The sequence below is a fragment of the Rhamphochromis longiceps genome, linkage group LG20 (assembly GCF_057381845.1).
Source record: "Rhamphochromis longiceps isolate RC_006_pf linkage group LG20, R_longiceps_female_GT1.1, whole genome shotgun sequence".
NCBI lineage: Eukaryota > Metazoa > Chordata > Actinopteri > Cichliformes > Cichlidae > Rhamphochromis > Rhamphochromis longiceps.
The window spans coordinates 6,186,602-6,213,554 of NC_140576.1; the positions used below are offsets into that span (position 1 = coordinate 6,186,602).

General features: G+C 40.4%; 1 protein-coding gene across 5 annotated transcripts in view; it reads left to right on the forward strand.

The window, feature by feature from the left end:
• The window catches only part of LOC146644784 (TOX high mobility group box family member 2-like), an 83,094-nt gene that overhangs the window by 45,006 nt on the left and 11,135 nt on the right, over positions 1 to 26,953 (forward strand). For all 5 annotated transcript variants that reach the window (XM_085393639.1, XM_085393638.1, XM_085393640.1 and 2 more), the window contains one exon: positions 13,963 to 14,226. In XM_085393639.1, coding sequence (XP_085249765.1) covers positions 13,963 to 14,226 — 264 coding nt within the window. The remainder of the gene's footprint in view (positions 1 to 13,962; positions 14,227 to 26,953) is intronic.

A 26,953-nucleotide genomic window follows, 5' to 3' on the forward strand; every position in this document is an offset into this window, starting at 1 on the left:
GAAGCCCATAAGCTTTAATGCAGGTTTTAACACTGCAGTAAGATACCCAGCCAAGCCTTTACATGATGTGCGCCTGTGAAAAAGGTGCATGTAGCCAGAACAGAGACTCCTTTGTTTGCATGTCTGGGGTCTTCCACGGCGTACACACTGAGGTAACAGTCCAACACAGCCAGAAGATTGCATTACACATAACATCTCTGTGCTTTTTAAAAGTGAAAACCACAAATCAGAAACAGTTTTGATGGGGCAGCTCAATGTACACCTGGACACAGTCCACTCAAGCAAGATGTTTTCAAGGCTTTAAATACTGTATGGTCTCTGTACAAAATATGCATGCATACTGCACACATGGGCAGTTTGATGGAATTAATATTTTCCATGTGGTTTTTCCTGTTGCGATTTCAGCTTATAAGCAAAAGTGTGGGTGGGTTATTATGTTTACTGGCTTTGCTTGTATCTGCCCACACACACAAAGCTAAGTCGATAGTTTGTAGAAATAAAGATTATGAAATATCTCAATTATCCCAATTAACTAAAACATGTTTGTGTAAGCAATAAAGAGTTTTAAATCACTTTCCTGACTCCAGACCTCCAGCGTGCCATATGTCACATTTCTTCTTTTTTTTTCTTTCAGTTAAACACACGGACGTCTAGTGTGCGCTTATTGACTGCTAACTCCCCAGCTATAAAAACAATGAGCCAATCAGCCAATTTTCTGACTGGGGTAAAAAAAGTGAATATTGTTTACAGAAATTCCTAAATCAGCACTTTTTTTTTCCTTCCCAGAAATGTGAAAGTGTTGTTTTGAACAATAATTACTGCAACTTCTGTGTTAACTGAAAGTGACAAAAATATGACAATCTCTGCTGGAGGCAAAATAAACCCCAACTCAGAAAGAAAAACTGTTGAATTTCAGTCTTAATGATATAATGAAAATGGCAGCGTGCTAATATCAGCCTTGTATATGTAAAATAATGCTGGTTGCACTGTATATTTTTGCAGCACTGTAACAGCGGCATGGGAACGATCACAGCCAAACCAAAATGGCTTCCTTCACCCACGCCAACACAAATTCTAATTTTGTATAAAGAGAAGTGCTCGTGATTTGGATTCATATCAGCCCGATCAGTCTGCAGGATTTCACTGACTTTTACGTTCGTATATATTTCTCTAGATTTTTTGCACACCTCCCCTCGCCCTAAAGTGTAATAAGAGTCTGTGTGAAGAAGTCCATGTGTGTATATGTGCGTGCTGAGGATGAAGCCAAAAAACTGAAGATAGGAAGGAAAATTTATTTAGACAAATATTAGAGAAGGAAAAAATGAGCCAGTGGCATGGGGTCGAGGGGGGCATACTTGTTGCATTGTATCCCATTGCAGAAGACAAAGCAGCAAGTTTCAGCCTGTTTATGCCATTGCATTTTTGGCTTCAAGGTGTCTCGCTGAGCTGCGCGTCTCTATTGATTTGGCTGACTTTAGGAGAACAGTGGCTGATGGTCGAGATCAGAATAGAAATCTAACTTGTTGGATGCAGACTTGATCTTTTTTCTCTTCATTCTTCTTTTTCAGGCTATAGTTCAGTCTGTTTATTTTTGTATATTTCTTAAGTCTGCCACTCCACCCAGCGCCTTTGTCCCGAAACTGTATTGCTTTCACACATGTGGATTTGACTAAGCTTCATATGCACAAACTAGTACGTCGGCAGTCGCTTTGGATGCACTTCAGTTCAGCTGAGTGAAAATTTGTTGGCTTTATGGTTTGGTCAATAAGGAATTTGTTAAAGAGTTATTATACATCGCATTTCAAACCACTTTTCTTTTGTATAGAAAATTTATTTTCCTTAAAAAATAAAAGTGCTTTGTCTACCTTAAAACTGAAGTTAAATGCTACATTTGTTTATTACTTGTAATGCAAAAGTCAATCAAATGAGTAAATTTACCTTAGCACAGAACGTAAGTTTAGTACATGAATAACTTTTTTTTTAAAGAAGAACCTTTTCACAGGACTCTATGCAATCCTATTGACGACTAAGTACACCCTTACTGCGTTCATCTAAAGTGAGAAGGTAAGTAGCAGCCAGATGTTGAAATCAACTGCACTTGATTAACTGATAATCAGCAAGCAATGCTGCAGTTATCATGTTAAACGCTAAAATTCAATACATTTGGAAAAAAACAGAACAAGTATGGCTTGTTTGGAAGGTTTGCCAGGAGAAAGTGTTTTGTCTGTAAAAAATGAAAAAGAAACCAACAGAAAAACATGACAGCATGGCTTAGATTTGCATCCGAACAAATTACGAGACTTATGGAACAACGCCCTTTTGGCAGAAGAGACCAAAGTGAAGGTGTTTGACCAGAGTTCACAGCTCCCCATTTGGCAAAAACCAAAGACACCATATTAGCACAAACACCTCACGCAAACTGTCAAGCATGGTGGTGGAGGGGTGATGATTTGGGCATGCTTTGCAGTCATTGGACTGGGGCATTTTACAATTAATGTGTTAACCGTGAATTGCTCTGTATACTAAATTATTCTCAAGTCAAATGTGAGGCCATCTGTCTGACAGCTGAGGCTTTGCTGAAACTGGGTCATGCAATAGGACAATGATAGCAAGCACAGCAGCAATTCTGCAACAGAATGACTGAATAGAGAGAGTTGTGCATCAACTAACACCTGTAAACCTCAATAAAAACTAGGATACGGTGTAAAGAAGAGTGGGCCAAAATTCCTCCACAAAGGTGTGACTGTGATAAAGTCTTACAGAAAACAATTAGTTCAAGCTATTGCTGCTAAACGTGTTCCTACAACCCACTGAATTGTGGGGTGTACCTAGTTTTAAACAGGACTATTTATAGTCCTGTTTAAAACCTTCTCTTTCATATTAATGTATATGAGGTTTGGTGTCTGATATGTGGATTTTATTCTTGCGGATACATTTTAGCCTTACTCATAAAATGCACACTTGCACTTTTGCTGTATTGCCAGCAGCTACATTCACATCAGGATCAGTGCTGACCAATAAAAGAAGTATTTGAAGTACCGTAAAAGGACAGAGTGTGGGGAATGGTTAAAGTGGACATTTCTTCAATTTGATCAGGGAGAAGATGGAAATTCTCTGAGATAAATGTATAAAGGATGAATAGCAAAACCTCATCAAGTAGCAAAGGAAGGCTTTCTGAGTGAAATTAGTCCAAATGCATTGCTTGCTAGGAAGTATGCATATCGCTTCTCTGAGAGAGCTTAAAGGATTAACATTTTAGCAAATGTGCTCATTCACTTTCTTGGCTAGAGTCAGATGAGAAGATTGATACCGTTATAACTTCTGCTGAGTAAATGTGAAGCCAGACAGTAAGTCTAGCTTTTTCAAATGAAATCAAAAGCAGTCTGGCACATAACCCCCATAAACAACATTTAAAAAAAAATAACTTTAATTATCACGTTAAATAAATGAACTATATCTTAACAATTAGTTAATTGAGCTTTGAGTCTGAGGTGCTGCCAGGTTTTATTTCCAGTATTCTCCCAGATTAAAAAAGTGGATAGCTCTCTTAAAAACATCTAACATGATGATATTTTGTCAATCAGTCAGTCGAGCTCCAGATGTTGTTTGCTCGGTATAGATCCAGCGCTCCCTCGCTCTATTTTCTCTACCTCTATATTTCTTTCTCTCTCTCTCTCCTTCTTTCTCTCTGAGTCAGAGATACCTCAGTACACCCTGGCACCGAACACCCAATGTGGGCGATGCTGATGTGAAAAGGCACCGTTACTTAATAGTGACTCACAGTGCACCATTATACCCCCACCACCATGACTGCAAACTCTTCTCACTTCGCAACGCTCTATCTCCCCACCAAGCTTCCCCTTATACTTCAGTCTTTCTATCGTCCATCCTTGCGTTCTTCCCCAGCAAGATGAAAAACAGGGGGACATTTGAGACAAAGGATGAAAAAATAAAAATTGAGGGTCTGAAAACGCCAACACGCATCTCACTTCTTCTTTAAAAGCTGCACAGAGCCGCTGGCAAGGTCGGCAGAACGAAGTAGAGATACATATTGCGCGGCGTGTATTTAAATTTCAAGAGAGCGTACAATTCAGGCGGAAAACAGCTATGAACCAGCGCTGAGGCGTCGATATCTGCAAACAATGCTGGAGAAACATCAGAGGAACATCCTCACAACATCCACACCCATGCTAGGAGGGATTGTAAGATACAGTTGGAACCAGGAATTGTTAGTTCTTTATGTAGGTCAGTACATGTCAGCCAATAAGTCCAATTACCATTGCTCTCTGAAATAGAATGGGCAGTGACCTCTACTCTGCTGTCATAGGACTGAAATGGATGGAAGGATGCCTCTGATATAAGTGATATATATTTTCATTCAGAATAATAATAAAAAAAAGATAAACAGAGTCTAGAGTAGATGACAGGATGACAAATGGTTCGAGAAAAGGAGTCCAAAGTGATGTGAGAAAGTCAACATTTTCATTGTTGGAATATGAAGAGTTTAATCTATCATCTTTTGATATCGGAGGCTTTAAAGCACGTCTAAACGATCCACTGTCACACTCTTTTTAGTGTACTCCCTCAAATAGTACAGTACATACCCCGCAGAAAGGCAGCACTCCCCGAAAACAGCAACTTATCAGCAGCAAGAGTGCACTCAATGATTCATACACTCTTTTAAGAGAACTTGAAACCTTGGCTCTATTTTGGTCCCGGCCTCTCTCCTCCTCTCTCTCAGTATATGCAGCACAACGGAGCACAGGGATTTAGTGGGACTAAGTAGTTTGATATTTCTATTGGTTTTCTGCATGTATTTCCACTCTCTCTTCCCTTTTCTCCTAGTGATCTTTCTCATCATATGGAGACCAAGGTCATGGCTGATTGAAATATAATAGAAGTGTAGACATCTGGCCTAATACTGTGGGAAGTTAAATCTATTTTAATGGCCCCTGCCGCAGTGGATTCTCTCTGATGCACTCTTGCGCTTCACTGACAGTAAATCACAATGTTCTCTTATTGCCCTGACTGGAATGAGGGCATAGAGAAAGAACAATGAGGGATCCACATCATTTGTTTTCACCCCTCCCTTGCTTTTTCCTCTCCTCTGTGCTCCTCCTCTTCTCCCCTCTCCACTCCGTTTGCGACTCATAAAGCAAGGGGCTTAAAGAGAGTGACATCATGAAAATAAAAATAAAGGGGATTATGGGCAAGCTATTGTGCCATATGTGATTACTGGGGCTTCCATGTTCCCTAGGGGAAGATGAGTGACTACGAGACAACATATTTTATTTATTTATACAATTCGCTCTAATGAATAAGAATAGGAAATGTGGCTGAGCCCACTGTATTGTGCCCTTTGTCAGGAAAAAAAAATGAAGAAAAAGAACTGCAGCCCTGGTCCAAACATTAAAGAATTTTCTGCTTCTCTCTGTTGCAGTACAAAGATCACCCTTCATCTTTAACTGAGTTGTTTTTTCCCTTAAATCGAACTGACATAAATGTGCAGCGCATGGCCCTTTTTCACACCTTTTCAAAATACTTCCTTTGCGGCCGTGTTTTTAGAGTTCACGTACAATCTAGTACAGGTCCACCCACATCTGCAATGGAGAGTCAGGTCCTTTTTACCCACCTAAATGAGATCCATTTTGATGTGACATTTGAGAGAATTACCAGTGCATAGGGGAGCAGGGAGGAGGTTAGCTCACTCTTTAGCGATTGGTTGAAGCTTACCACAGCCCACCTGTCCTTTAGTGACGGACGCTACCTATGACCCTGAGCTACTATTGGATGCGGTGAAATAGCCCCCCCCCCACACACACTTCACTTATCCCAGTTCTTTCTTTCTGTCAGTCAACCTGGTGGGTCTGCTATTCCATTCTCCTTCCATTGTACTTCGCTGTCTGCTTTTCTTGATACATCACCCAAATGGAGTTCCTTGGCGTTTAAAAGCCAGGTCAGATAGCCTCTGTAGACCCCGCAGACTGCCGCTGTAATGTTCACTTGTGTGGCACGCTTTAGCTCAAACACACATTGATGATGAGTTTGATTTCTGCCCTTTCTCAGTGCTGCAAGTTTCATCTTTGAAGGTGAATTTTAAAGATTTAGCATTGCCACCCGTCTATCTCGACCACACAGGGTGGACGTGAAAGCCGTTATATATGCATGGCCAGCTGTTGTTTGTCACCAAAACCGTGCTGCTCTGTCATTTTTAACAAAGAAGCATATGGCTGAATGACTTTCCATAGGACGCTTTATACTCATTCAAAGTTATCGAGTTTTGTAATGTATGTGTGTTCTGTTAAAAATAAAAATAAGGGAACACTTGCACAATTTTAAATTTTACTTTTGGTGTAATTTTGAATCCAAGTCTCAAAGTGTTGATGATTATGGTTTCCGCCGACCATTGTCAGTTAAGATCTTAAACTTGAGTATTTCATTCATCGAGTGTTTCCTTAATTGCAGTAAGTGGATAATATCAAAAGAAAGACAGCTAAAACGCTAATAGCAAAGTCCATCCAAGACAAGCCGCTCTTGGCTTTGGACAGTTCACCTCTCTTCAGCCATGACAGGCTCTCTGCGTACTGTGCAACATTTTCATTTTCCTGTATTTGATTAACATGTTATTGTTCCCGCAAGAGCCGTCTTCCACTAAACACCTACAAATGATTCCATCGCCGAGCTAATGACTTCATCTCCTCTTCTCAGCCATTTGGGTAAAGAAAACTTTAAGTTAAGCCAACTAACACATTTATGTTTAATGATAAGTTAATTACTGAAGATTGCTTGACAAACTGGAACGGTGTTTGGCTGCGGAATTTTTAACCTGCAAGTTTACACATAAAAGTGAAATTTTCAGTGTTGAGATTGCCAAAAATTTGAGTTGTGCAGCTTGCAACTATGGGAAGGTGTTGTTGTCTGTGACAACTTGCAGTTATAAAGCCTATCTCTGAAGATATTACATGCATGGTTTGTTGTCTTCGCAAGTAATGGTGCAGCTCCTGAGATGAGCTAATAGAGGGTATCAGCCGCACTTTAGATAGAAAAGATTCATCTTAACCCGACCATCATTCACGGATTAGAACCCGAGGTCCAAAATGCCGTAGAGCAGGTTACAAAGACAAGCCATTTTCATATATTCATTACCTCTCCAACTTCAAAAGTCTGCTCCTGATCTCAGTAAATGTAATAAAGCACATTGTTTTCTAACGCTGATATGTATGAATCTACCATAGCGGAATACTTCTTTAATATTTGCAACTGGCAACATTTTTTGTCCTATTAAAAATAGAAATGTTTAATATTATCTTGCATTAAATATTGAATTTAAGCAGCAAGTGTCCAGAAAAAGATAAGTAGAAGACAGATTTAATACTGGCATGCTAAACTGTATTGTTATGTTTAATTGGATCCCATATGTCTAAAGAAGAAAATGTGAGACTGAGGATGCTGTGCAAATTAATTAAATTTTTTAAAAACTACATTACAACATTGTTGTAAATGCTGTGGATAAATGTTTAAGATCTGAACTCCTAATTACTTTGTTAATGTTACACTGGCAGCAATAATAAACAGTCTAACAGAATGTAGAGGACCATTCTGGTTCCTGAATTATTTTAGTAAGGGAAAAACACCCAGTTTTTTTCATAAATCACACCCTGTTTATGAGTGTGTGCTGGACGACTGCTGTATTCCTAGTGAGTTTCTGTGGGTGTACCCATAACCATAGCAAACCTTTTCGAAGTCAGACCATAAAACCTACCATCAGTTAGGCTCGATGGTCACTCCAAGTTTTTTGCATTTTGTATTCTGGATAAGTTTCCTCCCAGATGAATGTAGAGGCCAGATTTATAACTAGTCCGGTACCCCTTTACATCAACAGATAGGTTTAACCTCCAACATTAGCGGTCTGGTGGTTTGTGTGAACAGAGTGGCCACGGATAGAGTCAAATGGCTGGCTTGAATTATTGTTTCATTCTGCCTCTGTTCACTATATATATTATAAGAGTCTGGATCGACATGAATGGAAACTGCAACTCAACTGGTTGGAGAAGACATACAACCACAAGGCAGTAATTCTAGTTGTTTTCCAAAAAAAACAAGGAGTGGTTTAAGCATGATGATAGGTACTTAAGAGCCACAAGTCGCATCTGTGAACTTAGTTATAGAATGTGAAAAATAGGTGTTTTGATGTCAAGTCACAAGTGATGTACAAAAGAGATTTGGTACCATCATGTTTAACTCAAAGAATAAAGATAGATTAGAAAAGAACCAATAGAATCCAAAGTAATGTCCTTGTCTTCAAAAATGACGGATTTGCTGAAATTTCACCTCTACAGAGGAGGGTGAAGGTTAGAGAGAGAGAGATGGCTGAATCAACATTTGGTGTTTCTTTTTGACCTGTCTCTCTTTTATCCACTCCTCTCCTTGTCCTGAAAGACAGTATATTTATGAATTATTTATCCATGTTGGAAAATGTTAAACTTGTGATGTCCTTGTCCTGTGTCTTATCTCCAAGGGCATCATAAGAAGCTGTAAAGAAAAAATAAAACATTTAAAAAGCAATGGAAGGCACAGTCATAAAATAGCCTTGACAGAATTCAAATCTTGGTACAGGCGTACAGTATATATGACAACAGCAATGTTTCTTCTTACGAAGAAGAAATGTCCCAAATGCAAGATGTGTTTTTCACTGTAAAATTGTACCAATCCTGAGTTGTTTAAATCCCCTAAATCTCTGATCACAGTTCTAGAGATCGTATAGTAGCAGTATTAACTATTCAGCATCATTTTGGCTATTCAGTATCAGTGTGGTGTCTGGCACATTACTCATCCTGATATGAACAATCATACAGTGAATTTCTTTCTAAAAGTTAATTAATTGGCGATAGTTTAACCTCTATGCCTCTTATGTACCTTTTGAGGGGGGTTGAGGATGACAGCTACTCATTAATACCAAACAAGCCTCAAATTCCATCCTTACATGAAGATTGAGACTTTAATGATACATTGGCAGGGCAGGACAATATCAACAGTAAGCGCGTTAATGACACTTTGTTTGGTTTTTGCACTTTTTGCATTAGAATGTAGCTACTGGTACTTACTTTGGTGTTCATCCACCCATTTTCTTCTGCTTACCCAGCTCAGGGTTGTAGGTGGGGCTGGTGCCAGTCTCAACTCTCATACACCCTGGACAGTCTGTCACAGGGTTTAGACACAAAGGTAGACGGCCATTAATACCCATATACAATTTAGAATCACTGATCAACCAAACCCATGTTTTTGGACTGTGCATGAAAACCACCTGGAGAGAATCCAAGCTTAGTGGAAACTTGCAAACTCCAAAGAGAAAGGCCTCCTGGATTTGAACCCAGGACTTTCTTTCTGTGAGACAACAACGGTAATGACCACAATACCATGCTGCTCTTTCTTAGATGTCACATCATGTCAGAACCTGTTCTCTGGTGACCTCTCCAGCCTTAGTTTTGTGCTTGGATGCTCAGACCATTACCACCATGCTGTATATGTAGCCATAAGTCACAACATTATTATCCTATAAAGGGAGTGCAGAATTATTAGGCAAGTTGTATTTTTGAGGAATAATTTTATTATTGAACAACAACCATGTTCTCAATGAACCCAAAAAACTCATTAATATCAAAGCTGAATGTTTTTGGAAGTAGTTTTTAGTTTGTTTTTAGTTTTAGCTATTTTAGGGGGATATCTGTGTGTGCAGGTGACTATTACTGTGCATAATTATTAGGCAACTTAACAAAAAACAAATATATACCCATTTCAATTATTTATTTTTACCAGTGAAACCAATATAACATCTCCACATTCACAAATATACATTTCTGACATTCAAAAACAAAACAAAAACAAATCAGTGACCAATATAGCCACCTTTCTTTGCAAGGACACTCAAAAGCCTGCCATCCATGGATTCTGTCAGTGTTTTGATCTGTTCACCATCAACATTGCGTGCAGCAGCAACCACAGCCTCCCAGACACTGTTCAGAGAGGTGTACTGTTTTCCCTCCTTGTAAATTTCACATTTGATGATGGACCACAGGTTCTCAATGGGGTTCAGATCAGGTGAACAAGGTGGCCATGTCATTAGTTTTTTCTTCTTTTATACCCTTTCTTGCCAGCCACGCTGTGGAGTACTTGGACGCGTGTGATGGAGCATTGTTCTGCATGAAAATCATGTTTTTCTTGAAGGATGCAGACTTCTTCCTGTACCACTGCTTGAAGAAGGTGTCTTCCAGGAACTGGCAGTAGGACTGGGAGTTGAGCTTGACTCCATCCTCAACCCGAAAAGGCCCCACAAGCTCATCTTTGATGATACCAGCCCAAACCAGTACTCCACCTCCACCTTGCTGGCGTCTGAGTTGGACTGGAGCTCTCTGCCCTTTACCAATCCAGCCACGGGCCCATCCATCTGGCCCATCAAGACTCACTCTCATTTCATCAGTCCATAAAACCTTAGAAAAACCAGTCTTGAGATATTTCTTGGCCCAGTCTTGACGTTTCAGCTTGTGTGTCTTGTTCAGTGGTGGTCGTCTTTCAGCCTTTCTTACCTTGGCCATGTCTCTGAGTATTGCACACCTTGTGCTTTTGGGCACTCCAGTGATGTTGCAGCTCTGAAATATGGCCAAACTGGTGGCAAGTGGCATCTTGGCAGCTGCACGCTTGACTTTTCTCAGTTCATGGGCAGTTATTTTGCGCCTTGGTTTTTCCACACGCTTCTTGCGACCCTGTTGACTATTTTGAATGAAACGCTTGATTGTTCGATGATCACGCTTCAGAAGCTTTGCAATTTTGAGACTGCTGCATCCCTCTGCAAGATATCTCAGTATTTTTGACTTTTCTGCGCCTGTCAAGTCCTTCTTTTGACCCATTTTGCCAAAGGAAAGGACGTTGCCTAATAATTATGCACACCTGATATAGGGTGTTGATGTCATTAGACCACACCCCTTCTCATTACAGAGATGCACATCACCTAATATGCTTAATTGGTAGTAGGCTTTCGAGCCTATACAGCTTGGAGTAAGACAACATACATGAAGAGGATGATGTGGACAAAATACTCATTTGCCTAATAATTCCGCACTCCCTGTATGGAGTACAAAATGGAGCCCAACTGATTTATTCGTGTGCTACTATTAGCTATTTTGCAGATTATTGTATTTATAACAGCTGTTAAATTAAAAATTAAACATTATAATGAAGACACAGGAGAAACACCCTTCAACCATGTTATGGTTGGACAAACCATTGCATCTTGTTAAATGTAGAGGTACTCATATAGTGTCTTTCCACTGCAAGTGTCAGTGTTCCAGTCACATATTCATCCACACAGCACTTTTATCTGTGCCTAATATCTTTCTAACATTTTCACACACTCCGATGGATACATAAGGAGTAACTTGGGATTTGGTATCTTGCTCAAGGATACTTCGGCCTGCGAACCAGAGTTGAAGAATCGATCCACCAATCTTCCAACTTGTAGACTACTGTATATACAGCTGCCCCGAGTAGAGTTGACCAGAGCATAAACAAGTAAATAAATAACTATGCGTAATAAATATTAGGGAAATCTGTTTGTGTTTCGTGTATCAGAAAGAAAAAAATATCGGCTGATGTATCAGAATATCGACTTTTTAAATCACCAAATATCGGTATCAGTATTAAATATTCCATATGCATTAGGCTCTAGTGGAAGGTGCTAGAGTCATTTTATAAGTGGGGCTACACTGGCAGTCTGACCCTGGGAGTTGAATTCACACTGCTCAGCTTCATGAATGTTGAAAACCAAAAAACCAACGAGAATGCTCTCGGTCATGCCCTTGGCCTGATAGACCACCAAAGGGTTCGACTCTTCCACTAAAAACTGCTGTTTGATCTCTTGATGCAGTCCTGTTGTTCTCAAAGTTCTTCTTGAACGCTATATTTCAAAAGCCGAAAAAAGAAAAGTTTATGCTCCACACTCTCCAATTTTTAATTAATCAAGAACAATTTTTTTAAGAAAGATCCAAGAATTTCAGTGAAATAAAGGTTAGCACAATAACAGAAACAGCTGTGACTCAGTGGGGTCTCATGAATCGGGCTTGTTTGCACATACCCTCACAACGTTGGGTCCTGAGCAGGCTGGATCAACACTTTGGGGATTGTTGTGCAGGGAGGGCTTTTACCCTGGGGTGCTGAGCTTAGGTGTGTTTTTTTTAATCGTCGAAGTGGGTGATAAATGTCACAGTAACATTGCCAAGACCCAAGGTTTCTTAGCAGAGCATTGCATTGAAACAAGACAGTCAGTGTCATTCACTTTACCTGTCTGCAGCTTTAATGCTGTCGCTGATCAGTGTGCAGTCAAGTCAGTTTTGTTTGTATTCTTAGTAAATTTAATCGGCAGCATTTGTCTGTTAAGCGTAATAAAAAATGACAACAATAATAAATGTTAGACAAGGAACAGACATTTGCACAACTTTTATCATGGGAAAAGAAATTGTCAGCGATAATATTTCTAAGCAAGCGCCAAACAATGCGAGCGAGTGTTGTGAGAAAGAGAAAATAGCACATCATCCCCTGATGGTAAACATACTCCCTTTTATTATTATTATTTTCTCCCTAATGATAGTTCACATTATGAGACTTTTATCCTATCTTCAAGCACCAGTTCTGCTAGTGGGGACATTGTAGCTGTTCCTCAACATTTCTTGCCATTTGTTTGCTAAAAGTATTTGTTTGCAAGATGAATTGCTGCACTGGCAGGCGAGATGACAGCCTACACGAAGATGATATTGAATTGATTTCTGAAATGTTGCAGAACGGACTAGTTGATGTGTACCACGAGACATGAATAATAAAAATTCTATTAAAAAGCTCTTGAATGGCTGACAGTGGAATATTATTTGTGATGATTAATTTTCTTCAGTCATTATAAAGGGGAGTTGGCATCAGATTGCCTCTGACAAAATTGCTTTTCACTCCCTGGTGAATACCCTCTGTATGCTTTTTGAGAGCACAAAACCATATTTCTCAGCGCAATATTATGTCAAGATAGGCCCTGGAAAAGACATTTCTCATGTATCACCTTATTAGTGCCGTAAAATCTGTGCTGTTTTAACTGCTGGGGTCATTTGGCATATTCTGCATACATTTCACAATGACTCTGAGGTTTGACTAGTCCAGTTTTTTCCTTCCATTTCTAAAAATATGATTGGCATTATAATTACAAGCTTATAAAATAGCCTCTAAGTGAATGTCTGTCAGTGGCGTTTTTCAACGTAATGAATTTGATTAACTGTATCTTAAAGGCGTGCAGGCTGACAGTTTGTTTCTTCAAAGCTGTCAGGATTTCTGAATTATTCTGTGCAACATCTGTTGTCTAACTCTAATTAATTTGCGGCGTACATTTGCGTTGAATGATTTCTTAAACTTTTGCAAGTGCGACAAAAATTTGCATTTCTAATTAATTTTATTTTCAGCAAAACACACTGAATCGACTGCCGCAGTTCAGCGGTGTCTGGAAGTGTCTGCACAAACAACACGGAAACAACAGAAATCAGCAGGTGCATTTAAAAGCTAATTATGAAGCTTTTTATTTACTCAGGATCAGGAGCGTCTTTTGTTAGCTGTTTCCTTCCCCGGATGATTACTCAAGTTTGTTTTGCCATTCAAATGCTTTCTAATAGCACTGAAAGGGTTTTATTGATATTGTAACTAACTATGACACTGCTTTGACATGCAGGTACATAAGCGCTCCGGGGCGGAAGGATCGCCCATAGACAAGACCTGTCCTTGCATTTTTCTTTGTGTTTGTTGATAGACTGTGTGCTAGGGGGAAAAAAACGAAAGTCTTATTGCGACTTTGTTCCCAAAATAAGTAAACGAACCTGTCTTCCCCTTTCCTCTTCATGCTCTTCTAAAAAACAGATTGCTTTTCTTCTGCTTTTTCAGAGCTACTCCAGTCAGGGCAGAGGCGGCAGTGGTGGCGGAGGAGGAGGAGCTGGGGATGAGGACTACGAGATCCCCCCCATCACACCGCCGAACCACGCCGACCCTTCTTTGCTCCACCTCATGGAGCACGAGTCAGGTTACCCCTTTCACTCCCTGCCACACAATGGCTTGCTCAACACCTACTCCTACCCCGAGCTGCCCGCACTCATGATGTCCAACATGCTGGGTCAGGAAACTCACCTCCTGTCTGGGCCTATGCACTCGGTGAGTACTTTTTTTTTTTTGTCCACCTTTTTAGCTGTGGCACTTTCTGCTCATGCAAGTCAAGCGCTGTGCCAGGCTATTAGTCTTTGTGGTCAGAGGATTGGAAGGTATCCAGCAAGTCAGCATAGAGAGCATTTCGTCTGAAGGTTTTACATGTTCTAGTCCTTTTAAGATTTTATGTGCTGCATCGAACAATATAAACATATATAAACTGTAAGGCCACAAAATAACCAACTCTTCTGCATGCTGATCATGTTTTTTCGTAATGGGAAAGCATTCTTCTATTAGAGTCATAATTAACTTGGTTCGAGGCCAAGGAAGCAGCGCTGAAGTCTGAGCAAGGCCAAAGTCTAAGCATAAATACAGAGAGCTGCTGTTTCCTTAACACCGAGACCACTGCAGCAGAACTTCTTTAATATCTGCACAGCTGCGCAAGTCAAAGATTTCATTGCCTCGAAAATGAGCCAAGAAGGGATGGAGAAACTCATTGTGGCGCGTTTTCTTTCGTTACAATCAGCAAATCCAAAAAGGAGAGGGGTAAGGATGAGTGGGTGGGGGAGGAGGGAGAGGATCCCTTGTCAGCTACTTTTTTATTTCAAAAGGACGCCAAGGACCTCCATTCTTCCCCTCAGTTAAAGGGACTTTCTCCCGTGTTAAACATGCTTCAGACTGAACATGTAAACACCCCCGGCGAACACATTCAAATGCTTTAATCATAGGATCGAATCAAATGAATTATAGATGGCCCGCGTGGTGAATTATTCAGCGTTATATACTTTCATCTGACATAAATATTACTTTTTTTTTCTCCGTGGCCTCCGTCATGAATATTTATGCTTTAATGTGAGCATCCGTGGCATTTATCCCCCGTTAATCAGGTCTTATGTGATTTTCAGAATCAAACCGCATAAGATGCAGACTCTTATTTTTTTTCCGTGGGTGGTAGCTGAGGCCTCCATTAAAGCCAGTCTTCAGGATTAGGTCACAATCCACTGGCTACTTTGCTGAATGTGCTCGGGTGCAGGAGGACGATGCCGCTGGCTCGAACGTCTGTCTGCTTTTTAGCGCGAGTGAACGCTCGAAACAAAGTGTTGATTAAGCTTTTAACATGAGAGCGCATACCCTGCGTCAAATGCGTGTGCACGGCACATTTAAAGTTTATGTTATGTCCGTGTATGTATGTTCAATAAAGCCTCCAACCCCCTTTTTTTGGCCGGCAACAATTTCGAAGCAAACAAAGAGGGAGTACCTGCCTCTTAAACCGCTTTTGTTTCACCTTTGCAATTATTTATTTTCAAATAGCCCTTCAGGGTAATGTTCCATTTTCTTATTTCACACCCCCTTTTCTCATAAATGAACCGTCATTGTAATAAATCACCGCACAAACAGAGACTTGCACACACTGTGAAAGGTCCAGAGATTTATGTAACACATTCATGTTTCCCACTTCCACATTTTAGTACTACTCTAGCAGAGGCTGGCTAATAATAGCTGCTATTAATATTTCTTGTTGCCTAGCAACCCCAGCAAGTAATAGCTTACTCTGGAAAAATAGATGACCGATAAGGAAGAAGGAGGAGGGGTGGTGGTGGTGGTGGTGGGGTTGGAATGGGAAGGGGGGGATTCAATTCATTTATTATCTCCTGGGACAAGAGGAGCTTATTTCTGAGGCTGAGGAATAGGAAAGTAGGCTGTATATGAGAAATATTTTAACGCAATTGGAGATGACGTTATTTTCATTTTGCTTCCATTAGGGATGTTTCATTTGATGTTTCCCCAGCAAAGTCAATTAACCTTAATTTCATACTGATAAAGGTATAATAAGGAAGATTGAATTTATGTCTGCTGCATGCTTAAAGAATAATAAGGGTGGATAGAAATAAGCTCTCAGTGTAACCAGGGGCAGCAATGAAGAGACAAGCCTTTACCTTTGTTGTATTGTATTGACAAAAACCTTACAATAAACTCACAAAATTGAAGGAGATAACTGGGAAAAACCAAAACGCTAATCATTCAACAGCCTTCTTTCACCACCGCCGCCGAAGCAAATAAAAAGTCGACAGCATTACCTTAAGGATACGCTTCTCTTCAGTAACAGCTATCCTTCACTGCACATTTAAAACCTCCTACAAGTACAAGCTCAGCTGGAGCAACAGATACGCTTCATCTCGAGGGATGTTGTTGCTGTTTTTTGTACAACATTTAGCCTAAGGCTAAAGCTCTGTAAACTTCTCGCTGCTTTGGGATTCGCTTTTTCAGCTCACATCGATCCTACAGCAAACAGAGTTAAGTCATTACAGGATTGAGAGCAGTGGATTGACCATCACAGTGCTGCATGGGCACATACAGTAATTTTGCATCAGTTTGTCCTTGTAGCTGTAGTCTGTATTAATAATCTTGAGCTTTCTGACCGCGCGGAAGTCATTTCTCTTCAAAAGCCCTGTTTTTTTTTTTCTTCCTTTAGTCAGACAAATTTCTTTTTTCCATCTAATTGTGATTCCACAGGCAGCTGAACTATTACAGTAGCTGGTGAATCAACGAGATGCGCAGTGGATGTAGGGAACAAAAAAAAAAATCTGTCAAATAGATGCATTGAATGTTTCAGATTCACTGATGTATGTTTTTGTTTTGTTTTGGGTTTTTTTCCATTTTTATTTTCATCTGTCAAATCCAGCACTTAGTTGAGATCCAGAAGTTGATCCTTTTTGCTGCGGTTGCGTGTTGTTCATCATAGCAGTTCTCAACTGCCAGTTTTGACCCATTTCTTAGACTTAAAATTACACCTTTTACAGGAACTCCAACAAGAAGCAGCATCAACACTGCTGTTATAAAAGACAGAGCTGTCTATCAGCGAAGCTCCTACATTCTCAAAACTCCTCCTCACACCGCTGACCTAGTCTGTCAGCTTCTCTGAACCGAGCCAAGTCTTGGATGACTGGATACTGTGAAATGTAACATGCTGTCGTGCGAATGCTCATTGCTGAGGGAGAATCCCTGTCTCATCCTCAGCTGCCAGCATTTCTGCCATCCCGGCACTTGGTGGAGAGGTGGCACCCAGGGGTCTCGTGTTCAACAAGCGCCCTGATCATTCAGGTCTGGCTGATGGCACAGTGGCGCAGGGGAGAAGGAGGGGCTGGGGAGGCGGGGGGGTTGCAGGCAAGGTCAGTCTCTTATAAAAAAATTAAAGCAAGAGGGACCCTCGCTGGGAGGCGGTAATGAGAGGTCGAGGAGGAGTTTGTACAGCGGCCCCAACGTGGAGCCTTGAGGGGGGGCCACTGTGTTTAAATATTCAAACAGAGCATGAGGCCCTGTCTCATTACTAGTGTAATGAGGCCAGTTACAGAGCAGGAAAACCCCTGCCACCAAAAAGAAGAAAAAAAAACACTGGCCAATTTCACAAGTTTCTTACACACATCCAGCCACATGACTCCAGCCAGGAATTGTGTAGAGCTTTGATAAATATGTGGTTCTAGTTTAATATCTCTGGCACAGCGATGTGTGACTAACAGGCCAGTTTTAACCCTCTGCTGACAGGTTGATGTTGATATCACGGACAAGTTGTCAGTCGGAGTTGTTTTGGTTGGTTGGTCGGTTCATTTTTGGTGGCTTGTGCATAGAAAACTACAGCAAGCTCAGCATTCACTTTCATATTTAGCCATCTTGATTGAACATAAGCATTAATTTTAAGATGCAGTGCATCCAATAAAAGGTCTTACTTTAGTGCAGTTAAAGGTGTCTTCACATCATAAGTAGATCGTGTTTGCACCCTGCTACTATTTGTGCAGCATGTGGGTGCTCGGTATATATGTGTGTGTTGACCATGTGCGTGTATATATAGATATATGTGCGTGTGTCTTTGTTTGCCTTTGTCTCCAGAAAAAGTAGAAGAGTAAGCTGCAAGGTTAGGTTGGCTTGGCTTAATTTGATTTTGTTTAATCTGGAGAAAGAAATTCACTTGCACCGCTTGGCATTTGCGACAAGGAACGGCTACGGAAAGGCCACAACTGTTTTAGGGCGGTGACATAAAAATCGTATTGACAGCTGTGGTTATGGAGAGTGCATGGATGTAAGATGAAGCTATCGAGCTATCGAAGAGATCAAAGTGAGTTAAAATAAAGTGCACACGGTCATGTTTGAGATATTTAGGATATTCGGAGATGCTGAGTTTACAGAAAGTGTTCATAGTAGAATCTGTTTGTTGAGTACTTAGGGTGAAGTGCAAGGTGTCAGTCTTTCCTTTGTCCGCTATTTAAGTAGATTTATCTAAAATATTTTCTCAATATTTGGAGTTGGGTTTGACATGACATGCTCAGTGAAGCTGGATTTTTTTTCCTTTTAAATTGAAACAGCCATCTTTTTTCCATCGTAGGTTTTTTAAGACATATCTCATATGACCCGCTTGCTCTGCTGCCTTTCACTGGAATAGATATGACATCTTGGTGACGTTCCCAGATAAATCACTTTTGGAACAGTAGAAATATTTTCTGTTGCGGCTTTCTATTTCACAAAAAAAAAAAAAAAAAAAAAAAATTGAGAGAGGAAAAAAGAAAGAAAAAAAGACAGATGCCCTTCAGTGCTACACTCCACAACAGGGGTGAACAATGTGTCTTGTAGCTGTCAAAAGAAATGACGGCAAGATAATTGGTGGGGCATTCCCGTTTCGTTTAAACCGAGACAAGTAGGCTTCAAAATAGAATCGGGCTTTTTAAAAAAGTAAAGCTTTGTTTTGCGCTGCTCATTATGCAGGGTTCAAAATGGAGTAATGAAGACGGGCATTAACGGATTGAGCTTTAAAAACAAATGCACATTCATTGGGGCTCATGAATATTCATGCCGCTAATTCAAATAACCTTAGGCAACTGTTACATCTAATGAATATTTAAAACAGCTTGGTCACAGAGATTTGAACACTGCATTATATCTGACTTTCTAGGATCATCGTGTACAAGAGTAAACAATTAGTAATGCCAAAAACAGATTCCAGCGGTGATGAAAATACGTCTGGGAAACAGTGTCCCGTGTTGTCACATTAGTTACAGGCCGTTGGCACTCCGAAGGCGAGCGCGATGCCATGCGACGGTGTGAAAAATTGTAAATAATCATAATAATTGGTGAAATGATTTGTTGATTAATCGGGGAGCCTAATCAACAAAATTATTAAGTGGAGCAATTTTGAAATCATAATCAGTTATCACGCAAAAATGCTGCAAATGTGAGATTGTGTTGATTTTCACCCGTTGTGCTTGGGAATCGAACAGGTTCAATGTATTATTCGGACACCGAACCAGTCATCAGATAAAAAAAGTGATATGTTTATTTAGATATGTATGATAAAGAGAGAAAAGTCTTTGTTTTGGGGGGTTTAATCATCATAAAACAAATTAAAATGATCATAAACCTTTCGAGCTCGCTCAGTCAGGAAGGTAGAGTTAGCAGAGCGCGGGGAAAAAAGCTGCACCTGGCACAGTGGGCCCTTGGGCGACACGGGGGTTGACTAAACATGTTTATGTTTACCGCCTGGCGCCCTTACATGTTACAAGGCAGAGAATCCCATGCTGGCCACTTAAAAGAGGGCCTTCCTATGAAGGGATCAGTGTGGTGACTCGTCCTCGCCACCACCGCGACGCTAATTAGGCCCACCGCAAAGCCAGCCTGTGGGGATAATGTCCCATTATTAGAGTCATTTGTTTCAATTAACCGCTCTGTGATTCTACAATAGCACTGCGCAGCCCAGCGCAAAGAAGCCATTACTCTCGCCCAGGGAACCAATGAGGTCTGGGACGAGAGTGTTTGTAAGAAGGTTACGGATACCTGCCGCTGCCAGCAGTCGTGCTGGCGTGCTCCGCATTTAGCCCAGTCTCTGATGAGTTGTTTGAGCCCTGGGAGAGTGGAAAAAACTCCTTATTCAAATCTTTTTCTAGAGCTTTTAAAGACTGTTTCTGACTATGCTGCTTCTGAAAACGTGTGATTTTTGCTTCTGTGCATTTGACTGAGAACTGATTGAAGATTTGTTGAAGGATTGTTGACTTAAGCATAAACCGCTGAAAACTATAGGCTGTTCACGTACCCCTTTACAAGCTGAGAGCGTTGTGGTTGACTGAATTACTATTCTGCTACTGTATACTTATGGTCTTTAAGTCATTTTTAGACTGCAATCAAGTTACTTTCAGAACACGAGGCTCTCTTTTTCTTTCCATTTCATGCATTACTCTTGTTAGTCTTGTTACTTTTGTAAATTCAAAGACTGCGTTCGTGCATTTTAATTCCACCAGTGGACAAAGAAGGCAGATTGCTTTGATAATTCCCGCTGCTTTAAATGGGAATTGTGAAATGACAATTAGTCTGGTGCCTTTGCGGCCAACAAAAAGCAAACCCTTGATAAAAGCTGTTTGTGCACTTGTATGGTGCCTGTTGTTGGTCACAGCTGGAGGCCACCACTTACAGGGTGCAAAGAGAGATTATGAGAGAGATTATGACTGTGATTTCTAGCTGGTGTAAGAGGCACAACTTTGAGAAAGTCTGTTTGTATAAATGGCTTTGATAACCATCCAAGTGATTCTTCAAGCAGCTAAACCAGGTGAATTATGTCTACAAGAATTAACTCATTCCTTGTAACATCACTCTTTTCTTGTCATTTGCATAAGATATTTTCTTTTAATCAGCCAGACGCTTTTCTGAAAAAAACACCTAGGTGTTTTCGTGCATTTAACAGCACAAGTACAAAGACACTTATCAACTCCAAATGCTTCAAAATGCAATGTTTTAGAGCACTTTTCGGTCCTTTCAGCTCTAGATAATGGAAACTTCGATTGATACCAAGAGGTTGCTGCCCTGTGATGCCTCTGTTGCCAGGCTCTCTCATTGGCTTTCTCCCCCCGCTGCGCAGATGTTTACAAAGAGACATCACCAGCTCACATTAAAGGGTTCAAGTTGTCCCCTCAGGCTGTTGCTATGGAAATAACCCTGCTACGGTCGCTCATTCATGTTTGATTAATTGTTTTTTTCCTTTCTGTGCTGTTGCCTCTACAAAGACCTCATCATGGGAACATATCATCTCGAAAACAAACAATAGGAAAAGATGAATATGTTCAAATCTGCTCTATTTGGACTTGCAGATGGACTCTCTTCCTGCTTTGACATTTTGTGGATGTGGTGATAAAAGTCGAGTAACTGCATTAGCATTGTATTAACACTGATAAAGCTCGCTTGTGAAGCCACGCAATCATACAGATATATTTTTTATTTCGTTCCCCAGACTTACCTGGACAGAAGATAAGCTTTTTTTTCTTTTGCCTTTTTCTCCTCTTAAATTGCACTGTGTAGCGCTGAGATACAGCAACCCACTGGGGCCAATTAGGATGCCAGCAGAGCCAGGAAGTGCATAGCAGATGCTTTTGCCACTATTTATTAAAATCCAATCTGCGGGGGCCCCTCCAACAGCTCGTTAAACTACCGTTAATCTAATTAGCTCTCACTTGCCACTGTTTTCACCACATTACCAAATACAAGGGCCTCGACTTTGCAATTTAGGCTGATTAAGTAGGTCCAGTGCTGTTAGGCAGAGCTTGTAGGGAGGAGCTTCTCAGAGCTGTCAGTCATTCTCCCGAGTCAGATAAATCATGCAGCTTAGTTCAGCAATGGCTTTGGATTTAAAGTATCAGCAATAGGAATGTTAGTTGAAATCAAATCCACATTGCAGCCCAAAACTGTAGAAATACTCCATCATAATGACCCTGTGTATTTGTAATGGCATGGTACCAAAACTGGATGCAAATTCCATAATGGCTTCTTTATGTATATATAGATATATGTATATATCTATATATCAGGTCTATACGATTCTGCTAACATCCTTTCATGTCTCCTAGATCAAGATCACGAATGTGCACTTCCGGTTCATTATTGTTTAGGCCAGGCTGTATTTTTTATTTGATGAGTGCTGCTCTCTGGACGAGTGCCTGGTTCCACTCAGAGATCTTTGCAGCGGCTTTGACATGCAGTCCTGCTTATTGCTTACAGATGGGCAGTCTGACATAGAGCTGTAATTGCTTCCAGATGAGGAGGGCACTGCATATATTTTAAGACATATTTTAACCTATCAAGTCTTCATCCTGAGCTGGATGTGGGGAATACAGAGAAACCAAGCTAACATGGCGTTTGGTAGCGTAAGATAAGAGGAATTTGTGTTAACCTGTATCCAAAGTTGACTATGACATGTTGTGTATCATTCAACCTGTGTGGGGAAAAAAAAGTTTAACGATCATCTGGAATTTTGGATGCCAGTCCTGGTATTTACAGTCACTTTTAATTTAAAGAGGACTGACGCGTTCAGATGTGTTTACATTCTCATGTAGCCTGCCAGCATTTTCTGAGACAACGGGCCTGACTGCATCATGTGCAGGTGCACTTTCAAATGATAGCTGAAAATGATATCTAAATAATGACTAAGAGCATGTTATAAAATAAAAAAAAACAAAAAAACAGCAAAATTACAGAAACTTAACAAAGACTTGCTTATGTTTTACGTACATTTTACACAATTGCTGTTACAGATGTTTGGCACAATAGATTTTTGTACTTCTACAGCACCTATAAGAGCTCATTTTTGTCTTATTGCCCTGAGTTCCAGCTTGTGGTGAAAATTACAGGAAAAGAAATTATATATAGCATCTTGAAATCGCATTATTCTCACTGCTGGTGCTTTAACTGTGACTATTTATCTATTTATTAACCCAGAAAGGCTTAAGTGTCTGCAACCGCCACACTAAGCTGTGCAGCTCTTCACTGAGCTACTGTGAAGAGGTCCGCGTTTGTTTTGCTGAAAGATGTATTCCACTGTAGTGCAATCTAAATATATTATTGAATTTCCTTCATTGTTTATTAAATTTAAGGCTGTGGTTATTAACAGTGGATCCTACAAGCACTTGTGTGTAATAGTGGTCGGTCATGGTAATGAACTCAATGAGAATTATCTACACATTCTACTCCCATCAGGTCTGTGAATCATATTTCAGGTGTTTTCCAAAACAAACAATCAAAAAAAAAAACAATAAACACACATTTCCTACACAAAACCAAAAGCCAGACATTCAAGGTTAGCCAATAAAGAGCCAGTTAGCAGTTGGTGAGGAGCCAAACTGAGAGGAAAACAAGGAAATGTTGGATTGAAATTCATCAGATGGACATTAGAGCAACACCAGTAATGAAAAATGTTGCTGTGCCACATTTCCTGTAAGTGTGAAAGAGGAAAGCGGTTTGCTTCAGACTCGCTGTGTTTACAGCTTGTGTCCGCTGCCCCCATGTGATCCAAAAAAAGAAAAAAAATAGTTAGTGCAGGTTGAAGAACGAACCGTTGGGTTTAATCTGCTATTACTCTGCAATCACCACTTTGAACAACAGTCACAGACAGTTTACGCAAATTGCATCTGCAATCGCTTCATCATTTGCTACTTCCCTGTGTATCAAAAACGCAGCAGTTGATTGTACAATGAAAAGTGAATTGGGGATTGCAGCCATTTATATGTCATCGTTCTGCATCATCACTGAGAAGTGTAGAGCGTAAGTGTTGGAGAACCTTTAAAATACGACAGAAAGTAGTGCGCGCATCAGGGATGTCGCATTTCTTTCCGTTGTGGGAATTTGTGATGCAGATAGGTGAAGAAACAGTTTATGTTCAGATTTCCAGTAAATAGCCACATCCTCAGTTTTTCTTCATCCGGCACTTCTTGCCTCTTTCAAAGTGTACTTTATTCTGGAGATAACATTAAGGTGCTAATCTGTATCGGGAAAACAATGTTAGATGATTTGTTATTGAGACGTCGGCTTGTTAAATCTGCTTTTACAGTCCTCGGCCAAAGCTTATTTCACTACCGGCTTTCGATTGATGTTCTTAAACTGCAGATTTAAAAACCCTCTCATAGTCTGTTGCTCATTCTCCGGGCCACTGCACACTCACTGCAAAAAAAAAGCATGTAAAAATAGGTTTTTATCTTCTTCTTCTTCTTTGAGCTACTGTGTAGATCAAACTGTGTAACACACTCAAAACCAATAGCGTTTGTGTGTGTGTGTGTGTGCATCTATGAAACAAGGTGTGTAGCTTTTGCAAGTGCATGGCATTCATTTTGATTAAGCGCTGTGCCCAGTATTTGCTTTTGTGTAACAGTCATCATTGTATCACCTTAGAGTAGTTCCTGTTTGTTTTTATGGCCTTTCAAAGCTGATACATTATGCAGCACTCTCCACTTTGCTGTTCACTGTATATGATAATGACTATGATAAGAAGACTGTGATTGGAGAAAGACTTTTATACACTCTCATGCTATTATCGGATTTTATTGTCTAATTTTCATCTGTCTTAAGCTTTGTCAGTCACCGCGCGTGCACACAGTCCTCGTTGCGAGTCCTCTTCTTTCTATATCTTTCCACTCCTGTTTTCTTTAGATCGACTCTTCTTTTCTTTTGCATCTCACTTTCTTCACTATTCCCCAAATCCACCTCCACCCCTCTCTCTCTCTCTTTGCTGTTTTGATAGTGACGCAGTTACCAGGCTGTCAATTCTAATCTTGTCTTGCCAGTGCAGTGCTGTCCATTCAGAATCACAGCTACCCTCCTTTTCCTTATCTCTCTCTCTTCACCTACCACCCCTTCCATCTCTCTCTCTCTCTCTCTCTCTCTCTCTTTCCATCACTATCTCTCTCGCTCTCTCTCTCCATCACTATCTCTCTCGCTCTCAGACAACAGAAATGCTGATGGGATGAGCAAGCTAAGGCTGACTCTATAGTTCAATCTTTTCCTGGTAAACTAGAAAGCTGTGTTGGAAATAAATTTAGTCTCTGTTGCTGTGTACAGGACACGATGTTTTTTACCTAAGACATCCGCGTGCTGTTTCTGGTCGACCCCCTAATTGCAGTCTTTAAAAGCTTTTTTACCATCAGTGTATGTCTGCTCTGTGAATGTGCATTGTGTCCTCTTGCATGGAGAAAATTGGCAGGCAATTACTTAACTTTAAAAAAATGTTATTAAACGCACTCATCAGCCAATCTGTTAGGTACACCCTGCAGGTTGAACTTCCCTTTGCCTTCAGAGCTACTTTTATTCTTTATCCCAAGGGTGCTCTGTTGGATTGAAATCTGGTGACTGCGATGGCCTCTTGAGTGCAGTGAATTCACTGTCATGATCAACAAACCAGTTTTGTGACATTGTCCATTATCCTGCTGGAAGCAGCCATCAGAAGATGGGTACACTGTGGTCATAAAGGGAAGAACATAGTCAGCAACAATACTTGACAGTGACATTTAGGTGATGCTCAGCTGATATTAAGAGGCCCAGAGCATGCTGAGACAACCCTAACACCACCACCACCACCATACTGAACTGTTGATACAAGACAGAAATTAAGACTCGTCAGTGTCTTCCAGTCTTCTGCTGTCCAGGTTTGGTCTCGTCTGCTTCAAGATTCCATGCGTTGTGCTTTCAGAGATTCTGCATGCCTTGGTTGCGAAGAGTGCTTGTTTTGAATTATCAGCTTGAAGCAGTCTGGCCGTTCTCCTCCGACCTCTGACATCAACGAGGCATTTTCGCCCACCGGATATTTTTTTGGACTATTTACCGTAAACGTTAGAGATGGTTGTGTGGGAAAATCCCAGTAGATCAACAGTTTCTGAAATACTTAAATAAACCTGTCTGGTCTGGCCTGTCTGTAATGTGAATGCCGGATCTTATATGTAAATGCCAAAGACATCATGGTAAATTGTTACAGGTGGATTTGCTTTGGTACTTTTTTCCACAGTTTGTTATTTACACGTTTTACATTTTTATGTACAATTAGAAGATAAGCCAAAGGAGACCTCTGCACTGCTGCAGTGAATTTAACTGTTGTGGCTGCACTGAATCCATCCAGCACTGTAAATGTGAATACTTATTAAACAAGAAGGCCTGTGTTTAAACTTAAGTTACAGCTTCAGATTATGAGGGGCTGAGTTTTCCCTCTCATTTCCCTTTGTGTTTCAAAATGATAAAAGATAAAAATGATGGCTAAATAAATTGGCAAATAACATGGCATCATATGTTAAGCTAGCTTTAGCACAATAACAGTGATGCAAGACAAGAAATAAATATCAGTCACGTTAAAATCTGTCTGTTGTAAGCATATAATAAAAAGAGTTTCAAGTTTTGACATTTTGCATAGAGAGTCCATCTCGCAAGAGCACAAGATACCAGTCTTCTCAGTAGCAGTATCAGAAAATAGACCAGAATGCACTGGAGCCACGAGATGTTGCATTATGAATAAGGGATGTGACTGTCTCTTTTTCTCAACTGACAACAACAGCTGTCATAATCATTACTGTTCACTGCACCTGCACGAGAGAACCCGGCAAAATAAGCTTGATATTGTGTAGTTGGCTGTGTGGTGGGTAAGTGTTTATCCAGCGTCGATAGTTTGTAGGGCCAGAAAGAAAAAACTATAGTGATGAATATGGCTGCGATCACTTTTTCACTTTCTCATTTGAAAGATATTTCGTTTTACAGAAGACTGTGTCGGTTAATGAGACTGGTCTTCTTAAATATAAAGTCAAAGCTGTGGAGTTTTCTCTTAATAGGTGTTCAGGGCTCGAGTGTGAGGAAACCAGGCAGAGCACATTAAAACAAAAAGATTATTTAGCAGGCAAAATGACAGGCCAGTGGGCCTAGTTTAATATTCTAATACAAAGTGTTTCTCTGTGGTACT